The 25,755-nt window shown below is 44.8% G+C and overlaps 1 protein-coding gene across 2 annotated transcripts; it reads right to left on the bottom strand.

Annotated features, from left to right (window-relative positions):
* Window positions 1-157: 157 nt before the first annotated feature.
* KHDRBS1 (KH RNA binding domain containing, signal transduction associated 1) lies at window positions 158-23,604 on the bottom strand. 2 transcript variants are annotated; one of them, XR_011328043.1, is made up of 10 exons: window positions 22,929-23,604; window positions 15,811-15,938; window positions 15,113-15,229; window positions 14,027-14,173; window positions 11,892-12,028; window positions 10,780-10,999; window positions 9,745-9,812; window positions 9,360-9,418; window positions 4,135-6,972; window positions 158-2,747 (listed from the first exon to the last, which is right to left on the bottom strand). XR_011328043.1 is itself a non-coding variant. In XM_069802966.1 (9 exons), exons 1-9 carry the CDS (start codon window positions 23,587-23,589, stop codon window positions 6,875-6,877), a joined length of 1,635 nt encoding a protein of 544 aa, XP_069659067.1. In that variant the 5' UTR covers window positions 23,590-23,604; the 3' UTR covers window positions 158-6,874. The 2 variants fall into 2 exon arrangements, 1 of the variants encoding a protein (XP_069659067.1); XM_069802966.1 differs by having other exon boundaries at window positions 158-6,972.
* Between the last annotated feature and the right edge of the window lie 2,151 nt (window positions 23,605-25,755).

Here is a 25,755-nt window from a genome sequence, read left to right as displayed (position 1 = left end):
AGCACTTGGGGCATTTTGAGGTACGGCTGGAACCCCCCATCGCCCACCCTGCGTCAACAAACCTCCCCCAACTCCATCTTCCCGTAAACGGCAACGCTGCAGCAGGAAGAGAAACGAGAGAAAAACCTCACGCCTCTGAAAGCCAAAAAAAAAAAAAAATTTTTCAACGTTAGGCCTTTATTATCGGGAATGACTAATCACTTTCAACATCTGTTGAACACTTCTCTTTAAATACCAGGCACAGAAGAGCTTGCCAGTTTCCTATACAAGTTATTTTAATGCTGTGATTCACCTTGATCAGTTTTCACCATCTTTACCAACCACTTGCAGGATTTCTCATCGATTTCCCTAACTTGTGGGTGGTTTGATGCTTCAGTACAGATGGAGCATTATACAATCCGGAGAACCACCCCTGCCTAGGCTGGAGGCAAAACCAGCTCTAACATTAATGAACTTTCACAGGGCCAATCTTTCATTTCTTACTGGTTTTGAAACCTACATTGTGCAGAGCCATCAAAAACCAGGAGTATCCAGACACCTGCGGTTTTAACAAAGTCTTCCAGGAACAACCATAAAGGTAACAGGTAGGAGGCACCGATGTCAGGTTAAAAACAGGTTTGCATCTGTAACAGCGCGTACAAGCCTTTGGTCGTATTTGGTTCTAAAGCCAGCGGTAAAAGTAACAGCTTCGTTGGAAAACACTTTATATTTCAGTACTCCAACACACAGTTGCTGCTCTCCAGGGGTTGCGGCAGCCAAGGGAGGCTCCGGTGTTCTCCAACACTCACCAAGAGCTGGCAGGTTCCTATTTCCCAGCCACAGTAAAGCGAACGGCATCTCAGCGGTGCTCCTTTATCAGATCTGAAATCAGCTCGTCGGAGATTCATCCCACTTTGCAAAAGGAGCAAAATGAGCATGGAAACAAACATTTCTATTAAAACATATGGTAGCAATGGAAGGCTCAACTGAGCAATAACAGCAAAGGTTTCTGTTCTGTGCTCAAAGGAACTGAGCTTCCTGAGTAGAAAAAGAGGAGTAACATCTACATTCGAGATGGGAGTTCCCATGGGCCCTGACTAGCCTGCAGAAATTCCTCCCCCTCAAAGCTTACAAATGGGGCATGTGTCCAACATCTCATCCAAGATGTTATAGGTTTATCAATTAAAGAAGAATTTCCCTAAGCCCTGTCTTCCTCCCCAAAAGCACCATATGTACTTGTTCCTCACAGCTGAGAGAAGAGCTGTGTTTGCAACACCGCCTGTTCTCCTCTGCATCTCCCAGCGGACGGGTCACAGCTGGTCTCTCCTCCTCTGGGGCCATTTGGAGGGTCTATCACAGGCTGCAGGAATCACCCTCTGCCCAAGTGTTCTTTAGGAGAGCAGCGGCATGGGTTGAGGAAGGGAAGACATGCACATTTAAATTGTTTTTCTTGGCTCTGTTTGTGACAGATGCTCTCATACAAATTTAAAAACTCATTCTGTACAAAAAGAATCATCTGCTTTAACAGCCGAACAGGGAATCCAGCTGTGCTCTTAAACCCAACTTACCAAATAGGGAATTTTACAGAGGGCCCTATCAAGGTAATGTCTTTGCCTTACTGAAAGCACAGTGTTTTAAGTTAAACATAAAAATACCATAGGTAAGTTATAAAACAAAGCCTGTAGCCATTTGCTTTATTTAATAATCCGAACAGCAACTTGAAACCAGGGTTAAGGAACAGGCAGGGTATGACAGTCTCTTTCCAGGAAAAGCTGCTGGGGATATCTCTGCAATACCAGTTGGAGTGTTTTTCCTGCAAGCTCAGTTTCACACTCCTGTTGCTGTCCAAGATACCGGCTATGAACTGCTATGCATGGTGAGACCTCACCGGGGAAGTGTAAAGTCCAGGTTTGTACCAGCTCCAAGCAAGGCCAGCCGGAGTATTTATACCAAAGGGCTGGACTAGAGGCTGAAGAAGCTGTGGCCACTCAGAGCAAGGGCCAGAGAAGATGGGACTGCTGGGACACAGAGCACTCTGCAGCAGGAAGATGTTTCTAGAGCCAAGCTTCTCTTGAAAAGAACAGTATTGTTGGGAAACACTTCCACAGAGGAGACGTGACTGCTGCTGTATATCACACTGTACAGTACCAAGCACAATGGGGGCCTTTATCTTGATTATGGCCTTTACCAAAATCCTACAAATAATAAGATGTGGATTAGTCCTTTGGGGAAATCGGGGGATGAAAGATCACTGGCGGTTGTTAGCTCACAGCCAGCAGAATACCACCTCCAGTGGCTACATGCCAGTATAAAAGGGAAGGTTATTTAGGTGACTCAGACTTCAGTACTCAAAGGAATCTCTACCCCTCACAAATTTCAGCAAGTCCTGTATCACCCCCGGAACGTCTGGCTAATTAGAGCATCTTTGAGAGACACATCCGATGCTGATGGCTATTTTGGGATCTCAAATTAGCTTTTGCAGACTCTAGGCTAAAATCTGAATGTAGTAATGCTATGAGAGGGAGGAAGATGTTTGATGCAGGGCATGATTTCAAAATACTTTTAGCATATACAGTTATTTCAATATATTAAGATTTACATTCCTCCATAACATTAAAATCTTTCACATAAACATGCAACAAATGCAATGCACAAGCAAGCTGTATTACTCCAAAGGCAGTGTCACAAGATCCACTTCTACTGGTAAAAAACTGCATCATAATAGATGATCTCTATCAAATCTTTTCCACTTGATATAAAAGCTGTGCCTATTAAGAAAGAAATGGGAAAGATTGGTACAACACCGTATAAATTGATGTTTCAATTACATTGTAAATGAAGATGCATTTGATAAACAGGCCACAAATCCAGACATGTTATGATTTCCCTAGCAGAAAACTATGGATCCAATTTTCAAGCGAAAGTCAAAGAATTGAGGGCAATCTCACTCTGTTGCAGCATTTCCACATATCACCGCTTTCTTGTTCCCAATACTCCTAAGATAAGAGAAGCTCGTTTGGTAGCTTTACAATTCCATATAAAATGAGAATTATGTCCTTCAATGTCCTATGCCCAGGGCTTTTCACAGTTGTCTTTTGAAGCCATTAGACTCCTTCAGCATTGCAAGGGTTTATTTCTTTGTTCTTTTATTTATGGAGCTCAGACTTTCAGTGATCTCGAGATTTGAGAGAAAGCGATTAGCCGTCCCCAAAGGAAACGCTTACGGCTGCTGCCTTTGGGCCTGGGGGGAGATGTGTCCTTGCTGTGTAAGCAGGTCACTCCACTGATGCGTGATTATCTCCCCAGCCAAGGTACCACTCGGTTTGGCAAGCACCGGCGTGCATTTATGAAGGTATTTATTGGAGAACGAGCACGTCAGTGGGGCCAGAGCAGCCACCAGAGGGAGCCCCGCCACTGTGGGTGCTGATCCCCACCAGCACCCAAAGGTGCTGGGGGTCCATCACCCCTCCCGGGGGCTCAGGGTGTTCGCTCGCTGATGCCAGGCGTGCAGCCCTGCGGGGCTCCGAGCTGAACGTGTCCCAGCCGGGCTGGCAGGGCCGCTGCCCGAGCTGTCTCCAGCAATGACATCAGACAAAAAGCCATAAAAAAAAAAGAACAGCCAGCAGGCAGATCACACTTCAGAGCCCATCGATGGGGGTGGAAGGGGTAGAACTAGCAAGGCCTAGCTGGGCAGCATCTGGTCTAAAATCTGCAAATAATTTTGATGCATCATGGACTCCTATAGGAATTCCTACTGAGCCGTTCCTTGAGCTGCTCTCTTTCTAGAGCAGGGGGTAACAACAACTTCATCGCTACCCTGCTGCCCAGAGTGCTCCCACGAAGGCCAGCATCTCAGCCGGGAATCAGCTCCCAGAGACAGATCTCCTTACGTTTCCCTCTCTCCTCAAATCCACTTAAACCTCCTTCTCCATGGGATCTCGGTGGGAGAGCTCTAGGCAGGTACATACCGAAGCCTCCTCCACACCATGACCTCTGCAAGAGTGTCAGTCATGTAACTGGCCTTTCACAAGAGTAATTTATTTGTGGGTATATAAAGAATGGCTTCAATTTAGCAGCTCAGATGGTGCCGCCCCCCCCCTCCCACACAAAACATGTTAGTAACTTGCAACGGGTTGCAAAAATAAACAAACTTACCCACTTCTTGTTGCCCCTGCTCATCTTCACCCAAGTGATTCACAGCGATGTACTCTTGACTCCTGCAAATTGAAGACATTTGTGAGTCTCCTTAATGTGAGCACAAATCAAAAGAAAAAGAGTCCTGCATGCAATTACACAGGAAGGAAAACATGCAACTTAAGCTGAGCTTTGAACATTTCACAGTAAATATAAATACTGGGGTCTAAAAAGGGCCATCATTTTACATTTTTAAATAACTGAGCAGAATTTTTTTTTTTTTGGCAGTAGCAGGACTATCTATATTCGTTGTCATTTTACATCTTTTGATATTTAAGCTTGCCGATTCCTTTTTGCCCACATTACATTACAGTGCATTTTCAAAGGGCACATTATTAAAGTTATTGCTAATTTATGCAGAAGCATGTGGTTTTTTTTAAATGTTTATTTTAAACATTTTTTGCAAATTTTTACATTAAAATTAACATCTGAAGAATTGTTTCAATAAAGTTTATGCAAGTTGCCGTCACAGTTTATGTAAAAGAGAAATGTGCTATTAAAATCAGACATTTAGGTTACCTTTTGGGTTTTGCGATGCATGTTAGCTTTACACATCCTGATTCTCCTGCGATAATTTTCCTTTAAAAGGGGGGTATAGGGTGATCTTTTCATCAAGCAAGACATTATGCCCTGAAAGCTGACTCCAAACCATTGTTGAAAATTCAGTTATTTACACTTTAATAACAATCTACAAATACAACTTTTTGTTTTAAAGTATTCCCCTCAATCATGCACTGCTACAAGCAGTTTGGTTCCTAATGCTCTATTTTTCACCCCCGAGCAGTTTAATTCTCTCCCCCTAGAATGCCAGATTAATTTTGCAGATGGGAAATACAAACCATTTTTCATGTCTGTCTAAGCAGCAGTTTACTTTAAACTATTATATTATATATCTATGCATACACACCCTCTCAGAAGGATATGAGGAGCAACTGCAGCACCCTCCTCAAACAAAGACACATTTTTAAGTGGCTTTCCAAGTAAAGGCTACCGTAAAATAGGAAGGGCATCATCTTAGCCGAGGGGGTTAGGGGTGTTTACATAAAGCAGAAAGCAAGCTTCCTTCTCCTCCTGGTGGCAGCTAAGCCTTGGATTTTTCAGCATTCATTTTGTCACGCTACGTTTAAACCAGCCATTTCAGACTCAATCTGGAGCCTGCAGCCTGGAATACTCTGCGAGGCCACCTGAAATCTGAATCAGTAATTCAGCAAAGAACCGTAAACGCTTTCCAGCAGACTGAAGTCAGATTTCTGCCATAGTCCAGGATCAAACTGCTTTCAGCAACTTCCAGGGGGTGAAAAACAATTTTTCTTTCTTTTTTTAAAAAAATTAAGCTCGTTCAATGAGCTTGATAAACTTTTTGTGAGAATTACAAAAACCACCATTTTTAGAATGTCTCCATGTTTTAAAAAGACAATTAGCTTTAGCATTAATTTAAATTTATTTGAAAAAAAAAATAGCTATTTTATTGCTCAACAAAAAAATGACAATTCATCACATTTACTTTGATTAAAAAAGGACTAAACTTTATTGACAAACTGCGGCAGACATTTTGACAAGTTTTAGCTACCTATTTAGGCAGACTTACACATGTAGCATTTAATCTTCAAGAACAGAGTGGGAGGACAGTGTACAAATCCAATTAGGACTTTATCCTATGTACAAAGTGAAATTTTTCCTCATTTTTTCAGCTGCAGTGTCCCTTTTTATGCAAAGCTAGTGTTGAGATACACTTGAACAAGTCAATGGGATTGCTAATATTGACAATTTTGTCAGTTTTAAACTTGCACTGCATTATCTGCCCCAAGCACTATAAAAATGAGAAGACTGTAATTTTACAGAGTTCAGACCTACTCACGTAATAATACTCTGTTTTCTAATATCAAACACTGGGCAATTAGAGCCATGCTTTAATTTGTTTTTTCCCTTAAAAGTTCTTCATACAGAACCAAACTAAGAACCCCTTTACACTGGAAAATCTGCTTCCCAAGCATCTCTCAACACCGCATGTTCGGGGCTAGATTTCAAAACCCACATAAGAAAAGTCAATTTTACAAACCTAATTTTTTTTCTTTTAAGTCAATTACCTTTAAAAAATGCTATTTAATTTGTTTGAGGATCCTTTGTATTAAAATTTAAACTTAAGATTCACCAGCAATCTGCTTTTAAGGAACGTTTGACATCTGAGGTTACTTTTAAACGGTGGCAGCTACTACCGTTACATTATGATTTTAATTCTTAAAAACAGCCCTGAATTTTGAAATGTAGCCTACTTTGGGATTCTGCAACTACAACTTTTATGGGTTCCTTAAAACCAAACTTGAAAGGTTAACAAAACCTTAATTTCATAACTGCTAAGCAAAGCATGTCACTTTTGAAACTAACATTTTTAACTCAACTTTTTTTTTATTAAAAAAGGTACAGTTGTGTTTATCTAAACAACAAAGAAAGAAAAGCCATCTACACACTTAAAAAAAAAAAAATTAAAGTCGGTCCTCTAAATCTATTTAACTCATTTTAAAATACTACGTACAGAAGCCAGAATGCAGGGTGAGGATGGAGTGGGAGAAAAAGGGCCACGAAGAAAAACAGTTAGACAATTACTTGTCTGGTGTGGGTAAAGCAACGGGAATCCCGGGAGATACAAGAATCAGTAACAACTGTTTGCTCATAACTGATATTTTTCCCTCATGTTTGTTTTTTAATAACGTCCGTATGGGTGCTCTCTGTAGGCCCCCTTCACTGGCCTGGCCGGCGGGGCCTTCAGGGAGGGCCTGGTTCCGTTCCAGTCATCTTGCCCTGCGGAAAAGAGAGGGATACGTCAAGGACGGCGGAGTGCTGCCAGGGAAGGGGCACGGAGGGAGCGGCGGAGCTGGCTCCCCCTCCGGAGTCGACACAGAGGCACGGGGCATCTTCACAGCCGTTTCACCCCAAAACCGGTCTGCAAAATGCCCCACGGTCCACCAAAACCTCTCCTTTGCAGCACATCTTCTGACATCACGGGGAAAAAAAAACATTTGCGCAGGAAGCCTGCAGCTCCGACAGCCTAGCTAAGTGCCGACTTGGACAAACCCAGTGCCTTTTAGGAGTAATTAATTTCCGCAGAGCTGAAGCCAATTCACGGGGCAGCTCTGGCAGCCAGCCGTGGCGAAGGTCGCAGCAGTCACGGCCCCTCGGGCTGGCGGCCAGCATCATCTATAACCCTGGGGTCTGGCTGGGGGGACTGCTACAGGTAGTGCTTCTCTCCTTCCCAGGCACCAAGCAAGGCAGCTCCTGGATAATTGTGCTAAAGTAATTAAGTCCCTACGCTGCTGTAGGAAAGCAGCACGTCCGACTGAACTTCCAGACACCAGTCTGCTTTCTGACTGTGACTTGCTGTTCCTTCCCCTCCGTGAATACAGGAAAATTCACAGCCGCAGCTCGCATAGCATCTGCTCACCTCTTCGGAGAAGACATCACTTGCTAGTGCTGTACCAGCATTAACAGCTGACGGGAACTCGACAGGACAGCCCAAACCCTTCTGCTACGTACAACCACCACCGAAGCAAATGAAGTTTGCATTCCCATTGTCCCCAAGCTATATCCCCCAAATATCCAAGCTCAGCTTTCATTATGGCTTCTGCTTGCAGCATTCATACTTGCATGCCTGCCATTCTCTCCAGGGTCACCAGTTTATGAAAGCGAGTGTCTGAAGCCCGGAAGACAGCCGAGCCTGTTCCTACCACCATGGAGCACATTCCCATTTTCTCAAAACTGTCTCCAGCCTGGCTCAACAATTTATTTCTCTAATTCTGTTTTCATGAAAGCAGAGACCAAAGGAAATTACTGTGGATAAACAGATTAGCTGTGGCAACTTCATGCCAAGTATACAATGAGCGTTTTGGCCTTCATATCCCAGACAACACAACCGCTCTCCTACCAAGTAGGAGGCACAAAAGCCTCTTTGTGCTGCGTGACTAACGCAGGCAACAAACCAAGCCATTGAAGGCAGGAAAGATAGCCAATGTTACTGACAGCATCTGTCTATTCAAATGCATCTTAGACTGGAAAAGCATCCCTGGTTAGGCACCTGAATTTGAACTTCTCACAACTTAAGCCCAGAGCAGGGAACGTCCAAGGCCCACACAGGAGACAGCCAGGTATTAACAACTCTGCTTCCCTAATACCAGCATGACATGGCATAGGGGATTCCTAGCTCCTGAGGATCCCAGAAAGCCCCTCCAGCTCATCACTATCGTCACTACCTGCATTCATTCACGCCTTCAGGCAACTGATGATCTGCTAAAGGGACTGCTTTCAATACAGCATATTTCCATGCCATTAAGCAGCTCACTGTATAGGTTTTGTAACTGTTTATAGTTCAGCTTGTTTACAGAGAGAGAAAAATGAATCTTAGTCATTGCCACATGCAGATGCCATTCATAAGCTTGGATATATGAACTAGCTTAAAAAAAAATAAATGCAGCCACCCAATCTTTTATTGCCAGCACCTCAGATATAAGGCCTATTGTTTTCAACAGTTGGTGGTTTACAAAGTTGTGGTTAAATTGGTCTCCCACACCCCTCAGTCTAGCCTAAGCTGATAGCTTTACATAATTCAAATTGGCTGCACTTCATAGACTACCTGCAAGTCATATTGACCAAAATTGTTCCACCTAATCAAAGGGAGGCCTTCATATGACATTAAAATCCATTTTTCAAGCAAATATATAGTGCAGAGTCAGTATCAGCTAGCGGGTTTTTGAGGATAAGGAAGCAGATGGAACCATGCACTCATCCAGCTCAACAAAATATAATCCGTGAACACCAGACTGCAGCAAAAGTAGTGCTGTGGGTGGAAATCCAGAACCCTTAAAATATTCTAAAGCTACAAGGAAATTAAAAGATATTTCCATAGTTAAAAAATGGAATTTTAAAAGCGTCACCTTTGAGACAATCAAGCTAGATAAGAATCTAAAAGACACAGAACGCCTTTGGTTGTTTAGACCTGGATAATCTGTAGGGTATAAATATTCGACCATGAAAACTGCTTGAGGTTCTCAGTAAGTTTTTGCTCAGAGCGTGGAGTGGCACTGGAAAACAGCTGGTCGACCACAAGCAATTCCCAACTATGTGCAACTGCTGCAGGCAATTCCCAACTATGTGCAGCCCCTTCCCTGTCAAGAGAACAGTATTCCCAGACATACCATAAGCTTCATAGGTTTCCTGTGCCTCCCCGTGTCCATAATCATAGTATTCTGTGTCCCTGGAAGAGTAATTATGGTGGTTACATACAGTGCTGAAATCGTACTCCTAAACTGACACAACTTGCACAAACACTTGAAAAGCAAAGATGCCCAATATTGCTCATGGCTGTGGTGTGTCTGATCACTGCTTTTACAGAATTGTCAAGGACACTGGGACACTCCCAGAAGTTATTTCCCAGGCACTCCTGGATTCCAGCAGAATAGGGCACTTTCCCTACAGCTCAAACTCAGAAATGAGTGTTTCCATTCCCTTAAAAGAAAAGAAAAAAGAAAAAAATATCATGCATAATTTTCTCAGTAACAGATAGGAGACAAGCAAACTTACCCTTGGCCCTGGCTGTAGTAGCCTTCATACCCCTCATAGCTCTGGTCTGCATATGCATCATCATAGCCCTGAAACAGATGACGACATAAACGGCGTTAATGGAAGGACCAAAGGTTAATGCCTGACCAAGAGTAATGGGAAAACTGAATTCAGGCTACAGCAGCTTTCAGAGGTGTCTGTGAATCCTTGCCTGCTGCAGGTAAGGAGCTCAATCATAAGACATAGGTGGCTAAGATCTGCTTGTGTCCTGTGGCTTGGGAGGAATGAACTATACTAATATTTACAACACATTTGAAAGTCTTTTACATGTCCAAGGCTGCAGTTTGTCTGCGGTAAAAATCCATGTGCCAGGAGGCCTGTAACTGTGTTATCCAAACCACAGATTCACAGGTAGACAAAAAGCAACCTATTAACTTAGGATTGGTTTCAGTGGAAAAACTCAAGAAATTTTACTGAGAGCAGAAACAGACTTTTTAGATGTATGAATATTTGTGATGATTCCTGAAAATGCTGTTGTGCATCGAAAACAGTTGTCTTGTTTTTCCTTTAGAATACCAAGAGCACAGATGCTAAGATAAGCTTGGCAGGAGGGTGGTGCTTAGTTATATGACTTGAAGCATCATCATGTTCATTCACATATTTACTTTAAGGATTTTAGGGGAAGTAAGAAACATTTGGTGTTTCTTGCTCAAACAATTCTCTTGCAGGAAGAGAATGTGATGTGAACTACATCAATCTTTGTGATGTAGTTTTTCTACCATGCACTGACAGTTACGGCAAACTTCAGTCTTGGGGGCACATTTCAGTTTTATAAAAAACACCCCTTACCCTGTATTTAGGACACTAGCAGTTCCCTCCTTTGAGGACTAAAGAGGCAGAGCAGGTCACACCCAGCACCATACCAGTGTTTGCACTGGTGGTCGCTTCTCTAGAGCAATCTTAGTGTTGTTAGCCCTTATTTCAATTATGTTGAGCATCTAATACATGGTCAGCTAGCTGGAATTAAAAAAAACCCAAAGATATATAGTTTCTTACATATTCCTCATAGGTTTCTGGTGCAGGAGGAGGAGGAAGCGGTATTCTCTGAATTCCGGCTGCACGCGCTCTGGGTGCGGGAGCACCCCGTACTGCTGGGGGAGGAGGTACTCCGCGGGCTACAGCAGCTCCCCTAGCAATGGCACCCCGAACCGGGGCTCCTCGCACAAGGGCCCCCCGAGGAGGAGGAGGAGGAGGGGGAGGACCAACACCACGCCCCCTGCAAAGGAGATAAAAAGGATTGTGAACAGCTACTGCTGTACTGCTCATGTGCTGAATACTGAGGGCACTGCATGCGTGTCTTACACCTACTTTAAAATGCAATAGCTTGATAAATAAATACAGTCACTATTAACTAAGCCATGAATTCTTTATCAGGAACGAAAGCACAAGAATCGTTAATATTGTTGTATTGCAGGATTTACAAAAACCTCTTCTGGGATGAGAACTCTACTGCATTAGATGTTGTACAGACAAAGAAATAAATCTGATACAGAACTTCAGGCAAGCAATTTCTCAGAGTTCATTTTAAATAACCCTCTATCACTAACTTGCAATGACTGCCAGACCTCCAGGACTGTAAAGATCAATGATGATAGGCAGGGACACTTCTGGGCTAAACACTCAGAAGTAAAGACTTTCCCCGATGAAATAGGTAGTGAAGCAAGAACTATGGTAACAGAGCTTTATCGCCAATTTATCCCAATGCCTTGACAGCAATGACAGAATAATGCCACGCTATAACTTTCAAAGGACGGTCAGTTTAAACTGAAAACGCTTATTCTGCTGAAGGCTGAAGCAAACACGACACATCTATCTACACGTGATTTTGCAGGCCAATTTTTGAAAGGTTACTTTATGAAGCTGCTGATTTCAGACATCAAAAATAATACAGAAAACATCCACTCCACTAGATTACATCTCAAAACATACAAAACATTCGATGCCAGCTTGCTAAAAGCAAGCCTGCAACACAAGGCTAGAAAGCCTTGGCCAAAAGCCAAGGTCAAGGCCAACAGCTGATGTGCAAGAACAAGTAGCTTAAACTCATCTGGCAGGACAACTCTGAGCAAGATCCAGCATTTCTAGGTCTGTGCTTTTGGGAAAGATACCTTGGAACAGGTGGAGGCGGTGGTGGAGCTGCTCCCCTTCCCCGCACAGGGACTCCTCGGCCACGAGTTGGCTCTGGTACGCCATTCAGATAGGAGAGCTCCAAGAATTGCTCCTGACAGATATCATCCATCATATCCTAAAGAGGGGAAAGAGTCAACTCCAAAGAATAGCTAACTAGCCAGTCTGCGCTCCGGGATATCACAGGCTACTGTGCTGGAATAAAAATAACCTGATAGTCCCAAATTAAAATCTGCTGGTTAGTTTTACCAGGATTTGCTCAGCAGACAGCAGGGAAAAACTGCCAGCCTTCTCCAAACCGGCCAAGAACGGCACACCACTTGCATGTCCAGGAGCTGCAGTGAGCACTATAGCTGGTCCCTGGGAAGAGAACCTCTCTCATAGGGCTTCTGAAGGTATCTGATGTCCAGCATCCCAGGGATGTCAGCAAGATTTATTTGCAAGTGTTGGACAGTTCAGAGGTGAAGTCAGGCAAGCCATATCTTACCTCAAGCACCTTACAGCTCCCACTTAAAGGCAAGTGGCTGACAGTGAGCCCACATAACGTAAAATACTGCTGTGTTCCCAACACACTGAAGGAACAGGATAGGATGCAGCCTGACAAAGAGTAAACACCCATTTGCAAATCCAAGCTGTCTTTTCAAATCCTTAGGAACACAGTACATGTCTGGCTCCATGCATTTTTATCACCTCAGGGTATCTAGCTTCAGGAATTAGTACAGATCTCTGGTGACCCCGCAGAAGTCATTGTACCCCACCCCTCCCCTCAACACACAGGCAGGCTGGGCCTCGCATCGAGGATCTTCATGATGCCATGGCAACACCACAAAGCAAGGAGTCTCCTACCAGATGTGTCTTCAGAGCACTGCTGGCTTCCATAGTGACTTCTCTGTCAATTTTCAGAAGTTTAACACATTGTTTGAAGGCAGCAATAGATAAGACACTTGAAATAGCAAGGCTGCACGCTTGCTTTAGCAAGCTTGAGGTTTTATACATCCCAGGGGCTCCTTGAAGATGACCTCTTTCCTTCAAAGACACTCCACATAGCAATCTCTCCTCCTCTCAGTGTCAGACTCACAGAAATCACACAGTACCCACACGCTTTTCCACACTTCCCTACTACCCACTGCTCTTGGGTTCCACCCGCCCCTGGTATTTCAGGCAGAACATCTGAGCTCCCAGTCTCAGCTGTGGAACATGGTGCCAGGGTATATTCAGCTCTCTACCTGCCAGGTCTCTGAATTACAGGCTGAGCTAGCCAGAAGCAGGGAGCACTGTGTGCTTCTTTTCCATTTTGGTTTTTTTTTTCCTACTTTAGCAATTAACACTATCATTTTAGTAACATGCAGAAGACTCCTTCAAATTCTGCAGTTCTTGGAGTCAATACTCTAACAGGCACAAAACTGACATGAAGTTGACCATAAAGGTCTTACAAGGTTCACCAGTAATAGACACCCACAAACAGCTAAGTGTCATCTGTATAAACACCTGATGAGCACAGAGGTTCCTTCACATCATACACTTTTAAACACAACAGAAATACTGATTTAACAGATGTGTCTCAGAAACTAGCTACAACACTGAATACTACTACTGAGCTGCCTAGGCAGTCACCCTCCTCATCCTCACACCACTCCTTCAGAGCAGAGCAAACACCTCCGCACTTACAGTTTCTGATCTGGCCAATGAAGTTTTCTAGCCAGATTTCTATGCCATAGTTCTAAGTCAGAGGAACCCATCTGAGAAGTCTCTTCCATGCCAGGCATGGCTAAACTTATTCTCCCACTAAAACTGACACATGAAGCTATACAAGCTACCCACCCACCCCAGTGTCCACAGCTAATACTGGGAGAGAAATACCTACTCCAAGCGTTCTATACAATTGCCCTGTAAGTGTATGTCTTTCTAATTATGGTTAGTGGAATAACACATGCCTTCACACCAGATTAATGGGGTCATCTTAAGCTGCCACATACATATGTAATACTCCAGGCTTCCTCAACTACACCAATACCTGTAGTGTGAGCCTTACACTGTGCAAATCTTACCCATCCTTATAGCCAGATTCACAACCCATCTACACCCTTCAAAAAGAAAACAACATCAGCATACAAACCGGAACGAGGAACTTCTTGACTTCTTCCATGGCATGAGCCATCAGAGCATACGCTTCACAAGGGGGTCCAAAAACTTCAATGAAGACATGCAAATCCATATTTAGATGAGCATATTTAGGATCTCCCCCTTTACGCAGTTCTTCCTCCTGCAACAAAGCAGATTAGCGATTCCTAAAACTAAATAAGATGCAGAGAAACTAATTTTCTTCTATCTGTTTTTCTACACCTGAACAGGAAATGTCTGTAAAAGCATTTTGGCCATCCCTGGACACAGGTCATAACAGCATACATGAGCATAGGGTTTTATAAAAAGCCACATGCAATCTACACCTTCCATCTTTTTATAGCTGCCTTTTCAGGTGACTGATATTTTTGCTAATGCATTGATGCCAGCCACCTTTTATCCAAAAGATTAAGCATATGCAAGCAGTGTTCCTCCTTTTCTACAATACCTTTCTGCCTGAGGTGCTCTTTACCACCTAGTGAAGTCTAATGCCTCAAACAAGCTTGATCTTTAACTCTGCTCTTAGACATCTGTGTTATTCAGGTGGCTTTAAGAAGCTACAAATAAGCTAGAAGTGTAAAAGCTTTTCATGCTGCTAAAGTAAAAAGCTGAATTAAGTTACAGTTCTGTTGACTGTTAGCTCGGTTTTGGGAGTAAGCAGGGAGAAAAAAAATTCTTTTAATTTTTCCTCCTGGCACTTTGTGACACCCCCCTGCCTTCTTTTTCTGGAGGGTTAATATATTCCTTTAGCGAATGACTTTTCACAGAGTAGCTGGAATTAATTCTTATTTTACAAACTTTATACTTCACCTTTCATATAAACTATCTCTGCATCCAAGGGTACAGGATATCAAAAGATGACTAGTCTCTAAGTTATGCTCATAAAGAAAACATGCATCACACTTCTGCCCCAATCAAGATTGCTCCCAACACGCACAGAGTAATTTTGGAAGGGTGACTTTCTACCACCTTTGCGTTTGCATTTTAATGGTTTAATCTTTTATAAAATGCTTTGAGAACCACAACGTGTCACAGCACTATCAAAGGCATTAATATATGTTTTCAAGGGTGATGCCCTCACCTTTGCTTTATCTCGCATTGAACCCTTCCCAAGCACAGATATCTTAGCACCAGTTTCTTCCTGAAGTCTCTTGATGGTGTTGCCTTGAGGTCCCAAAATCTTTCCAACAAAGTTGAACTGTAAATTAAGAAAAAAAGAAAAAAAAAATTAGCTCCAGAGCTCATTAGCCTTAACAAAAGCTTTTCTGAATGTTATGCTGGCTGACAAAAAATTTAGCCACTCCATTTTCTCTTCACCTCACCAAAAAATACAGACCAAAAAATGCACAGGAAAATTTAAGTTCCAGAACATTCTTTTCATGAAAAAAATGCTCCACCAGAAAATCAAGCTATATTAACCCATGGTAAGCGTTTAATTCTAACATCTACTCTCCAGTAGTTTTACAGGCAGCAAGTCTTAAGAGTTAAATGAATTCTTAACTGTAAAACACAAAGCTCTACATATGAAAGTGTCTATTCTAGTAATAAAAGATCACAACTATGCATCACTATTTAGCTTTATCCCAAGACATTCTAGAAATGTAATATATTAGAAATAAGATCCTGCAAGCTTGCATAGGAAAAATTCCGTAGCGATAGTGGAACACTGGCATAACTCCTGATGACACTTTGACAGCTACTATCTCTAAAAGTCAGCCATAAAATCCATAGAAAATAAGCAAATCACAGAGATTCAGTAAGCTATTTTCTGGCCCTCACCTTGGGGTACTGTTTGACAGGTATCAGAACTCGTTCTTTCAGTTTCATATTCTTGTGGGAAAATAAATCCAGGTAGTTCTCTTCCTCATCCTTCTTTGTTGTTTCACCCTTCTGAATTTTTTCAATTTCTAAACAAGATAAAAATAGGGCTGCTTATATTCCTCAAACAAGCATCATTTTTAAAGTCGGAATTATGACAGGACATAACACCCTCATTCTCTGTCAATATATGAACACATAATTGCATTAATGGAATCTGGATAGACAGGCCACCTCTTTAGTGCTAGCCCAGCTTGCCTCTTCCTCCCTTCACATCTAGGGATTCCAGAAGGCCAAAACCAGGATAATGAACAAAAATAAGAAAAAACAGCAGAGAATGCCCTACAAATAACTTCAACAAATAAGAGTAGGAAACTGCAAGTACAGTTCCGTGTATCACTTCTGCTGTGCCTTCCTCTATCAGTCCCCAACCTCATGCCTCCACCGTGAATGCAGTACCCACGTGTAGACTCCTAAACCTACCAAGAAACCAGCCCCAACTACAATAAATGTATATGCTTGCTAAAATGCAGCAGCCATCAGCAAATCAGGCAAGTTTTTATCATTCAAACTGATGCACTATTTTAAATTTGTAATTTAATTAGTGGTGCCAACACATACTGACACTGTGAATTTCAGTTAGGTTGAAAACATTCCTAATAAACAGAAGCTCGAATAAGTGACACACTAGAGTGTAGTCTGGCTTATGAAATTCTTATAAGCTTCATTTCATTAAATGAATGCATCTTTATCACACAAGCAATTCATAAGTTGGGTTTTAAGTTGTAAGCCTCAGGCACAGAGCCATAAAAGTGAGTGTCAGAAGTCCTTAACTTGATTCAGGCAACGCAACTACAAATTTCTGTACCTCAAAATAAGATTCTCATTTTTAGTTGTATATTGTGAATTACAGAGTCTTGGAAAAACACTGGGGTGGCCTGACTGAACTGAAGGCATGCTGTAGCCTGAGGGGGATCTGGAACAAAGTCCAAATAACCTTCTGGAAGTAGGTCATTAAGTTAGGCCAATTAGGAACTAGTACACAAATACCTTCTCAAATCTGCCTAGAAATTAAACTTTCACTGAGAGATGGCAGGAGACAGTCACCTCATAAAAGCTGACCCAAATGGAGAAGACTGAAGATCATCTCCAAGGCAGGCACTTCTAGCATAGGTTCTTATAGTCATTAATGCACTTTCCCTTGTACAAGAAAAACACCCAACATTTTTCAAAAGAATGCAGCCCATAGCTGACTGGCTTTTCTTTTCCAGAGATGTCCAGTCATGTACAATTTTTATTTAATGGCCAACAACTAGGCGACAAGTTCCCCCAAATTTGGAGCCAATCCATTATTAACAATCCCAAATTACTGATAATAAACCATTATGCACTCTTTGGTCCAACCAAAAAAAAAAAAAAATATCGTTCACACCATGCATAGCCATCACAAATTATTATTTACAGATGCTTATCAGGGGAGGAGCATGACCCTTCCTTAAAAGTTAAATTGTGCCATTTCATCAGCAAACCCAAGAACTATATTTATCTCTTCTGAGTCGAAAGTGCTCTAAATACAACTTCTCACATCTCAGGGGAAAGAGAGACACTTTCACAAGATTATACACATAACTGGATTAAAGCTGCAAGACAAAACTGAAACTGAAGACTGCTTAGTCATTACCAGAATTTAAAGAGGGCAGCTGCAGTATCTTGTGTTTCCTGTGATTTCTGTCCATGTCAGAAACTATATGCTTTAGACTAAATGTTCATGTTTACAGTTTCAGAATATTGGCATATCAGATACTTGACATATTATCCACCTAGTAATATTCTCGTATCATCCAAACAGAAATAGGAACAATGGGTTACCATCATCCTTCTGACTGGACAGGCAACCACAGCCTCATGGGCTGAGAAGCATCTTTCAAATGGTGCAGACCACAAGGAAGTGAAGCAACTAGATGTGCAACCAAAAAAACCCAAACCTTAAGAAAACATGATCAAATGATCGACATTTTAACTTTTCAGTTATGGACACAGTGATATAAACTGGTTTTTAGTTTAGAGATCTAAATATAGAACTTGGAGATTGTGTTGCATAATTATGAAAAGAAGCCTAAATTTTGTATTCCTACTTGCAACAGCACCTTGGCTCCCTTACAAAAGTGTTACCATGACTCCTTAGTTTAAAAAAAAATTACCGGATCTAATCGCTTTGAAAAAGATAGCTTGATTTTTGATTTAAAAAGAAATTATTTTCTGAAGACACTATGCAAAAGTAAAAAACCTGGAAGTTCAAGCACTGTCAAATCTATAACATAAGCAAGAGAGATGCCTGCCTTGGTTAGTTTTATGCAGTTTTTTTAATTTTAGCTATAAGAATAGATTAGACAATCAAGATTTGGAAACTAAAGATTGCACTGGTGGCCTTATCGCTGGTTAGACATAGCTTTAGACCCTATAACACAATGCGATTACTTCTCAAACATTTTGGTTCTCCAAAAACAGTAAGTGAATTTCTGAAAATGCATTCTGCATATTAACAAGAAGTGTTTTCTACACACACATCAAGAATAAAAGCACCCTAAAACTTTCTTGATATAAATTAAACTACCCAGAGGCATCTTCTACCTTGCCAAAACACAACACAATCAGATGTAAGCCTCTGCAAACCAGTGAATCACAGTTCACATCAATCACAAAGCAAAATCCATTCTGCCTCCTGCAACAGTAGCAACAACATCTGGGAATGGGTCTGTAAGGGCAACAAATAATTAACCATTTGCTAAAAAAAGCATCGGATCCACCATCACCACGTCTTCAAATGAAACACAAAACATAGAAGAAAAAGCCCTGCACAGCAGAATAACTCGTAAGTTCTCTAGCTTCTGCAATTCAGGTCAGCGCGGGTGACCTAGCAGTCCCCTTCACACCTTCAGAACAAACTCCAAGTCTGGAAATAGGTGTGAAGAAGAACTAAAAACATGCCACTTGTGACGTGTCCTACTGCTCCGGATTCCAGCGTTATCTGTATGCATTCTGGCATATTAGCTACGCAACATGAAGCAGTACTGAATGAACTGATGAGTGGTAGCAGTTTGTCAGACCACTTACTGATATGAAGGAGAAGCGTACGTATACCTTGAGGGATTAAGCATGCCTCATTTCAGTGCTGATTTTTTAAAGCCGTGTCAGAGGTGCAGCAGAAGGTTACCTTCTTGCCACGGGGAATGTCAGCAGTCTGGCGGCATGTGTGGCAGTGGTTTCCAGGACTTCATGTGGGGCAGTGATTGCATTGTCTCAGAAGAAATCCTAAGGGGTAGGTAAAGGGGGTTGGTAACACCGCTGCTTCACAAGGAGGAGGCTAAGCAGCCACAGTGCTACTCCTGATCTAAGCCCAAGCTCCTCCTTAACAAAAAAACCCACATTAAACACTGTCCTGCAGCACACCTGTGCTCTGTAAGCAGAGACACATTCTGTTTATTCCTAATACTGAGAGTATTATCTTAACAGTATGATAATACTGACCCCATGCCCAAAAAACAACAAAAAACCACCAAAACCCCAAAAGAGTTTGGGAATGGGAGCCTCTGGAAGAAAGCAGAGCCCCCTCTCCTACACTACTGCTCACCAGCTGGTTTGATTTCAGAGGAGAGGAAGCAGGGACCTGTTCCTGGATGGACTCTGCCAATAGTGGAAGCTGCAGAATTTGGCAAGCCTAACCCCACCATTTCCCTCCCTCGGCTTTCTGCTGAAATACACCCCCCCACCCTCCAGCCTGTATGCTGGGATTCATACACAGACAGCTCTGCTTTGGAGCTTTGCTGAGATGGGAGGGGACTGCCACTAGCACAGGGAGAAGGGGGGCATGGGGAAGAAAAGAAACACTGCTCAAGCATGAGGCAGGGAGGAGAGAAAGCCTGGAGGTGAGCTATGAGAAATGGCACAGGTAGTAGAGGCTCCTGGCAAAGGAGTGGGAGGAGGCAGAGTCACAGCAGTGACAGGCAGGCTAGCATCAGCATCTAATAATGTTGGCATGGCTTAGCAATATATACATTTAAAAATGCAACAGTGAAACAGTATTAGCATATTACAGTCTGCGACATCTGGGCACAAGTTTAAGGCGGCAGTTACAGCTCCTTTGGGAGGTAGGGGATATACTTGGAAACACAGAAATTTAGATTATCTCCATTTCAGGACAGTCTTAACTCCACACAAAGCAAGCTTCATGACATTCTACTGCCCTGGGTTACATACAGTTTCTCATCACCCCCATGACCTCAGCCCATCTCTAATCCCACTATTTGGTTTCTTGGCAAGGCACTCCAGCGAGGCAACCGCCCATCCGACTTTCCCATACAGCCCTTTTCCCTTCCTTGGAATACACACAGATTGAATGAACCTGGCACGAGGACCAGCACGGTCAGCTGGGGATTCTGTCAAGGAGTCCTCCAACACCTCAAGCTGCTCCCTGCTTTGCAATGCTCCAACTCCAATTGCTCGGCACTCCCTCCCTCCATGGATCCTGCTCTAACACCCTACCTGCTGCTCTGAATCCACCCGCCTCCATCCCTCCTCAACGCTCCACACTTCTGGGGATGTAAAGGGCTGCATTTAATGTAAGGATCAACTAGATGCTAGCTATATAGAGACTTGCTAGTGGAATGACATAGCTCACATATCTGTTTGCAGCATAGGAAGCTCAGAGATGACCAGCTCTTTTCACTTGGAGTTTCTCCATGAAATAAAAATAGCTAAGATTACCACAAGAATTTGGAAAAAAACCCTACGCCCAACTAACACATTGGTGGACGTATCCTGTATTCCCAATGCATGCAAGCAGAGAGGACTGTGCCTTTCAAAACACCAGCATCTCCTCCCGCCCTCCCCGCAGCAGATGGAGGGCATAAATCAAAGTGAGGAAAAAGGGTTTTCTTGCTCCTATGGAAGAAGAAGGTCACACAGACTCTGAACCACAGGAATGAGGAAACGTGGATCATGTTCCAAGGTGCAAGAAATCCCAATTTTCAGTTTCTGTTCAGGGTGCTAGGTAACAGAACCCTAAAATCTAGCTGCTTTACTACCTTTTCGTCACACAGTACATTGTTCAAGAATCGGTATTACTCACTCTTGCTCTTCATCTTACTCCTAAATAATGCAAATTTTCTCCAGAAATGCTAAGCAGCTTTAGAACCACAAAAGTATTTTAGACTAGTTTTACATATTGTTTTTAAAGAAGAAGTCTTAGTTTCAATGCAGAAGTCCTGCAGGATTCCCTCCCAGAGGCAGGCAGGACAAGCAACTTCCACTCCTGAAAAAAGGTTGGAATAGGAATACTGCTGACATACAATAATCAGTCATTTCTTTGTCTGGAACTCATTTTGCTTAAGTTGTGCTGGCTGTATGCATTATAATCTTTGGCCCAGACCTAAATTTCAAAGTAAGCTTTACAGCAGCGTCTCCAACATGACATCCCCAAAGGGTGCCACAGCAGTAGAGAAATTCTGAGGAATCCAGATCAGTTTGGGGTCATCTGCGCAAAAAGATGTAGTCGCCTAAAACCACCGTTTTATTTCAGATTCTTTCTCATGAGCTTTCTGCTCAGATGGTCCTGAATTTGAACTGCTAGTGAATGCTCCCAAAGGACAGCAATTTTCAAAATATCCAAAGCAAGCAGGAAGCATCTGGCGCTCTTCCAATGAACAATTTTAAGTCTCACAAAGCTGCAGTCTACTATCAGCAATTTTTAAATTAATGAAAAAAACCTCATAAATCCTTGTTACACCACTCAGTGAACGAAGCTTTACTAAGTGGGCTGAGAACGCTGTTCTTTGTGTGGGAATTAGCAAACTCCTTAGGTTTCATTTCACTGGAAGGCATTATCACTGAGCTGTCAAGCATCAGCTGGCTAAAGGGTTTTATTAATGAAAAACATTAAATTGATGACAAATCGGATTATAAAACTAATTTATTTAGATCAAGATGTCCGCGAGTGATGCCAAGTTACCCATGACGATATACCTCAGTTACTTGCACAATGGGAGGCAGCAATTCTTAAGAATTATTTCCTACATTAAAGGAGGAGCTAATAAAATCTCTAGCACTGCACCAACTATGGCAATACTATATGTTTGAAAGACCTAAAAAAAAAAAAAATCATTTAAAAGCAGAATGATAAGTACCAGAGAGCTAAACACTCTGCTCATCTGCAGATCAAATCTGAGTATATGCTCACACCGGGTACCTCCCAGCTCTCTACTACACGCACATAAAGCTGTAAGTGGCAGCAAATATTTTAACTCGTTCCAATTTTTAAGCTGACTACAGTGTCTTGAGGCAGCTGAATCTACTTGATAGAGGCACTGAACGCGGGTGCAGCAGCTGCACTGTGGAGATATGGAGAAATCAGAGCTGCCAGGCGATTGGACAGTGGTGATGGGGAAGGAGAAGGCTAGTCTGGGCACAGAACAAAGACTGCCATTTCCATTCCCTATTTAGGTTCATCAGAAGCATGAAACAAGCTCTAATACAGATTACCAGAGTGGAAAATCAAAGAGATCACAAACCATGCCTCACGGGGACTCAAGCAGACGCTACATGGAAAACCCCAGGTTTTACCGTTCTCTTTGGTCCCCTCCCTCCCCAGGGATGAAAAGGGCCAGTACGACCGCACACCCCGATTGAAAAAGAAAGTTCTGGCTCTGCGTTTAATCCGGCCCAGACCCTGGATTAAGCACGGGACTGAACAGAGATTAAATAAAAGAAATATCTAATCTTCAAAACCCCGGGGGTCGCATCTCATACCGGGCAGGGGAGCCAGAACGGGTCGGCACAACGGTCGCTCCCCCCTCCCTCCCCGCCCCCGCCGCTTCACCCGGGGCGGCCGGGAGCTGCCCCCCCCCGCCGCCTCAGCCACCCCGGGGGGGGGGGGTGTCCCCCTCTCCCCTTTCCTCCTCTCCCAAAGCGTTTACTAGGAGCTGCCTCCGACCCTGCCCGCCCCACCGAGAACGGGGGAAGAAGGGTTGGTGCTGGTGGTGGGGGCGCTACCCGGGGGTCCCGCCCTGCCCAGCCCCCGGTACCTGCTGTGAGGAGCTGCATGGCGTGCGTGAAGGACGGGTCGAGGCTGTCCTTCTCGGCCATCAGCTCGGGCAGGTACTTGTTCTCGGGCTCCATCTTGACAGCGGCCCCGGGCAGCAGCGGAGTAGGGGCGGCGGCGGGGGCCTGAGCGGCCGAAGCGGCGGCCGTAGCGCTGGGTGGCAGAAGCGGCGGAGGTTGCGCCCCGGTGGCGGCGGCGGCGGCGGCTCCGCGGCCCCCACCGCCACGGGGCGGCCGCCGTGGTGGAGGCGCCCCTTGCCGGGCACCGCCGGGGCCCGGTCCCCGGCCTAAGCGGGCGGAGGGATCGTCGCGGCGTTGCATGAGGGAAAGGGGGGCGGGCGGCGGCGGGGCGGGCGGGAGCGGAGCGGAGCGGGCCGAGCGGCGCTGCCACACCGTCCGCCGCAGCGCCAGGGCCGGAAGTGAGGGGCCGGAAGGACCGCCCCCTATCGTCGTCGTCCCCCGTTCCCCACCGGCTCCCGCGCGAGACCACCCCGCGCGCTTCTGCGCTTGCGCGGGCACAGCCACCGCGCGCCGACCACCCTCCTCCCCCCCGCCCGCCTCGCTCCTCAGGGCCCGCCCCCAGGACGCGCACGCGCGCTCCGCCAACGGCCGGCTTCCGAGGAGGCGCTCAACGGACGGGCGCATGCGCAGTGCCGTGCCGGTGGAAGGGACACGTGTGTGGGAGGGGCCACCGCCCTCTCGGCTTCCAGTGCGCAGGCGCAGCTCTACCGGCGTGACATTAGTCACAGGCTGCCGAGAGAATTAGCCTCCCGCGGCGCCTGCGTAGGGGCTGTATCGCGCATGCGCAGAGGCTGCCCGCCCCGGGGCCAAAGGGGCTGTTCGCGCATGCGCTCTCAGCCTTTTCTCGAGGCGGCGGCTCTGAGGCGCGAAGCGCGCTGTGGGACCGGGGGTCTTGGGCCTGGGTCCGTCTGGAGAGCGAAAGGGGCACCGGAGCCACTCCCGCCTGGCCTCCGCTGGTACGGTAAGCCAGCCCAGCCTGTTTCGAGGGCTGAGCCCACGGCCTGCCTGTGCTCAGCGGTACAGGGCCTTGGCAGTGCCTGTGTGGGCGCTGAGCCTTCCCCCTCCTGCCTTTGTAGCCCTGTGGTACAGGGACAGGACAGGGTACAGGGCCTTGGCAGTGCCCGCTGGGGAGGTGAACCCTTGGTGTCCTTGTTGTGTTGGCCCTGTGCCGTGGTATGGGGCTTTGAAGAGAACAGTTAAGTCCCGTGTGGCAGGTGATGTTACACGGTGTTGAAGAGGGAAGAAAAAGTCTTACCCGTTACGATTATCAGAGGTTAAGGAACTCCAGTGAAAGGTGCCAGGGTGAAGCTGGCGGGGGACGGTTTGTCTGCACAGTCTTGAAACCCAGCAGTGTGGCACTGAACAGATTTTCAGTCAGGGTGATTGCAAATGTGAAAACCCTTGTGTACAGGAGTTTCTGTTATTCTGGTTTGTGGAGGCAGCAGTTATTTAACTAGCACACAGGATACGTTTCAGGTACTGCAGCTTCTTAATTTAGTACCAAACATGGCCTTTTATTAATAATTTGACAGTCATAGCACGAGAACATGGGAAGACAACAGCTTTTATAATCTGTGAAGTTACGCATATGCTTTAGCCTGTTAAGGAAGCATGTGATTCTTATTTGACCTCTCAATATCTTGTGACAGACCGCTGTCTGCAGCAGCCCCTTCTGCGCAGAGCTGAAGTTGATGTTCATGGACAGACGTAGTCTCCGACGTCATCAGGTAACACAGCCTGAACTTTGTTCTGTCCCTCTTGCCTCCAGGGTGCCATTTCCAAACAGCCCCCCCCCGAACCTGCGCAAACCTGTCACTCAGTGGTCAATGGCTGCGCAGTCCTGCTGCACAAAACATCTTGCCCGTACAAGGGAGCTCTGGCTATCGATCACTTTGGAGCTGCGTGCGTCCCAGATATGTGTGCCTGGTCTGCTCCTCCTCCACCAGTTGCCTTCTCATTCACATACTGTCTTTTATTCCTTCACCCCCTGTTGTGTATCTTCAATGTCATTCTTGCATATTTTCCACTGAGATTCTTTCCCTGCCTGCCATCCCTGTCTCATCCTTACTCACAGCTGCGTCACTTCTAAATGCCATGGCACCTTCCCAGAGCCGGGATGAACTAACTCTGCTCCCAGTAACGGGCTGTCATTGCCCTGGGGTTTCCACCTGCTGCCTCAGCCGTACTCCCTGAGCACACATAGCTCCCATCTTCCCACAACCTCTGCTGTGCTCACGGAGCTTTGGGTGGCAGCTGTCGTTAGCTGTTTGATTTGGACCTGTTCCTCAGAGAACTTCAGCAAAAAAAAAAAAAAAAAAAAAAAAAGGTATGTGTGTGGTTCCTTTAGAACCTTTCAATTTTTAGAGGAAGGTTGCCTGATGACACCCTGGACTGAAAATTAGGAAATCTGGGACAAGTTTCCAACACTTCCCGGGCTTCCTGAGTGAACCTGGACACTTTGCTTAACCACTTAAGTCACTTCTACCTTCTTCATATTGTCTGATCTGCTCAGTGTGTGAAGGGGCTGAAACATTCCTTTGTTACTACCTTACGCAGCCTACAGGGAGAGCAGCGCGGCCCTGAGCTTGGCCAGAGTCTCCAGCTGCTAGAGAAATAGAGTCACTGGGTGTTAAAATGGAAGTGGTTCCCTTCCTGACAGTGCCAGGCCGAGGGCAGAGGAGCAATGCGCTTTCCTCTAGCTGAAAATAGGAGATGGGTATGTTTTGGGCCATCCCTGCTCTGTCCTCCCAGTTTGTTCCTCTGTGAACATCTTCTGGGAGCAGCTGATGA

The sequence above is a fragment of the Haliaeetus albicilla genome, chromosome 16 (genome assembly GCF_947461875.1).
Source record: "Haliaeetus albicilla chromosome 16, bHalAlb1.1, whole genome shotgun sequence".
In the NCBI taxonomy this organism is placed as follows: domain Eukaryota; kingdom Metazoa; phylum Chordata; class Aves; order Accipitriformes; family Accipitridae; genus Haliaeetus; species Haliaeetus albicilla.
The sequence above is the reverse complement of the archived record's forward strand: the minus strand, read 5'-3'. Positions and strand labels throughout refer to the sequence as shown.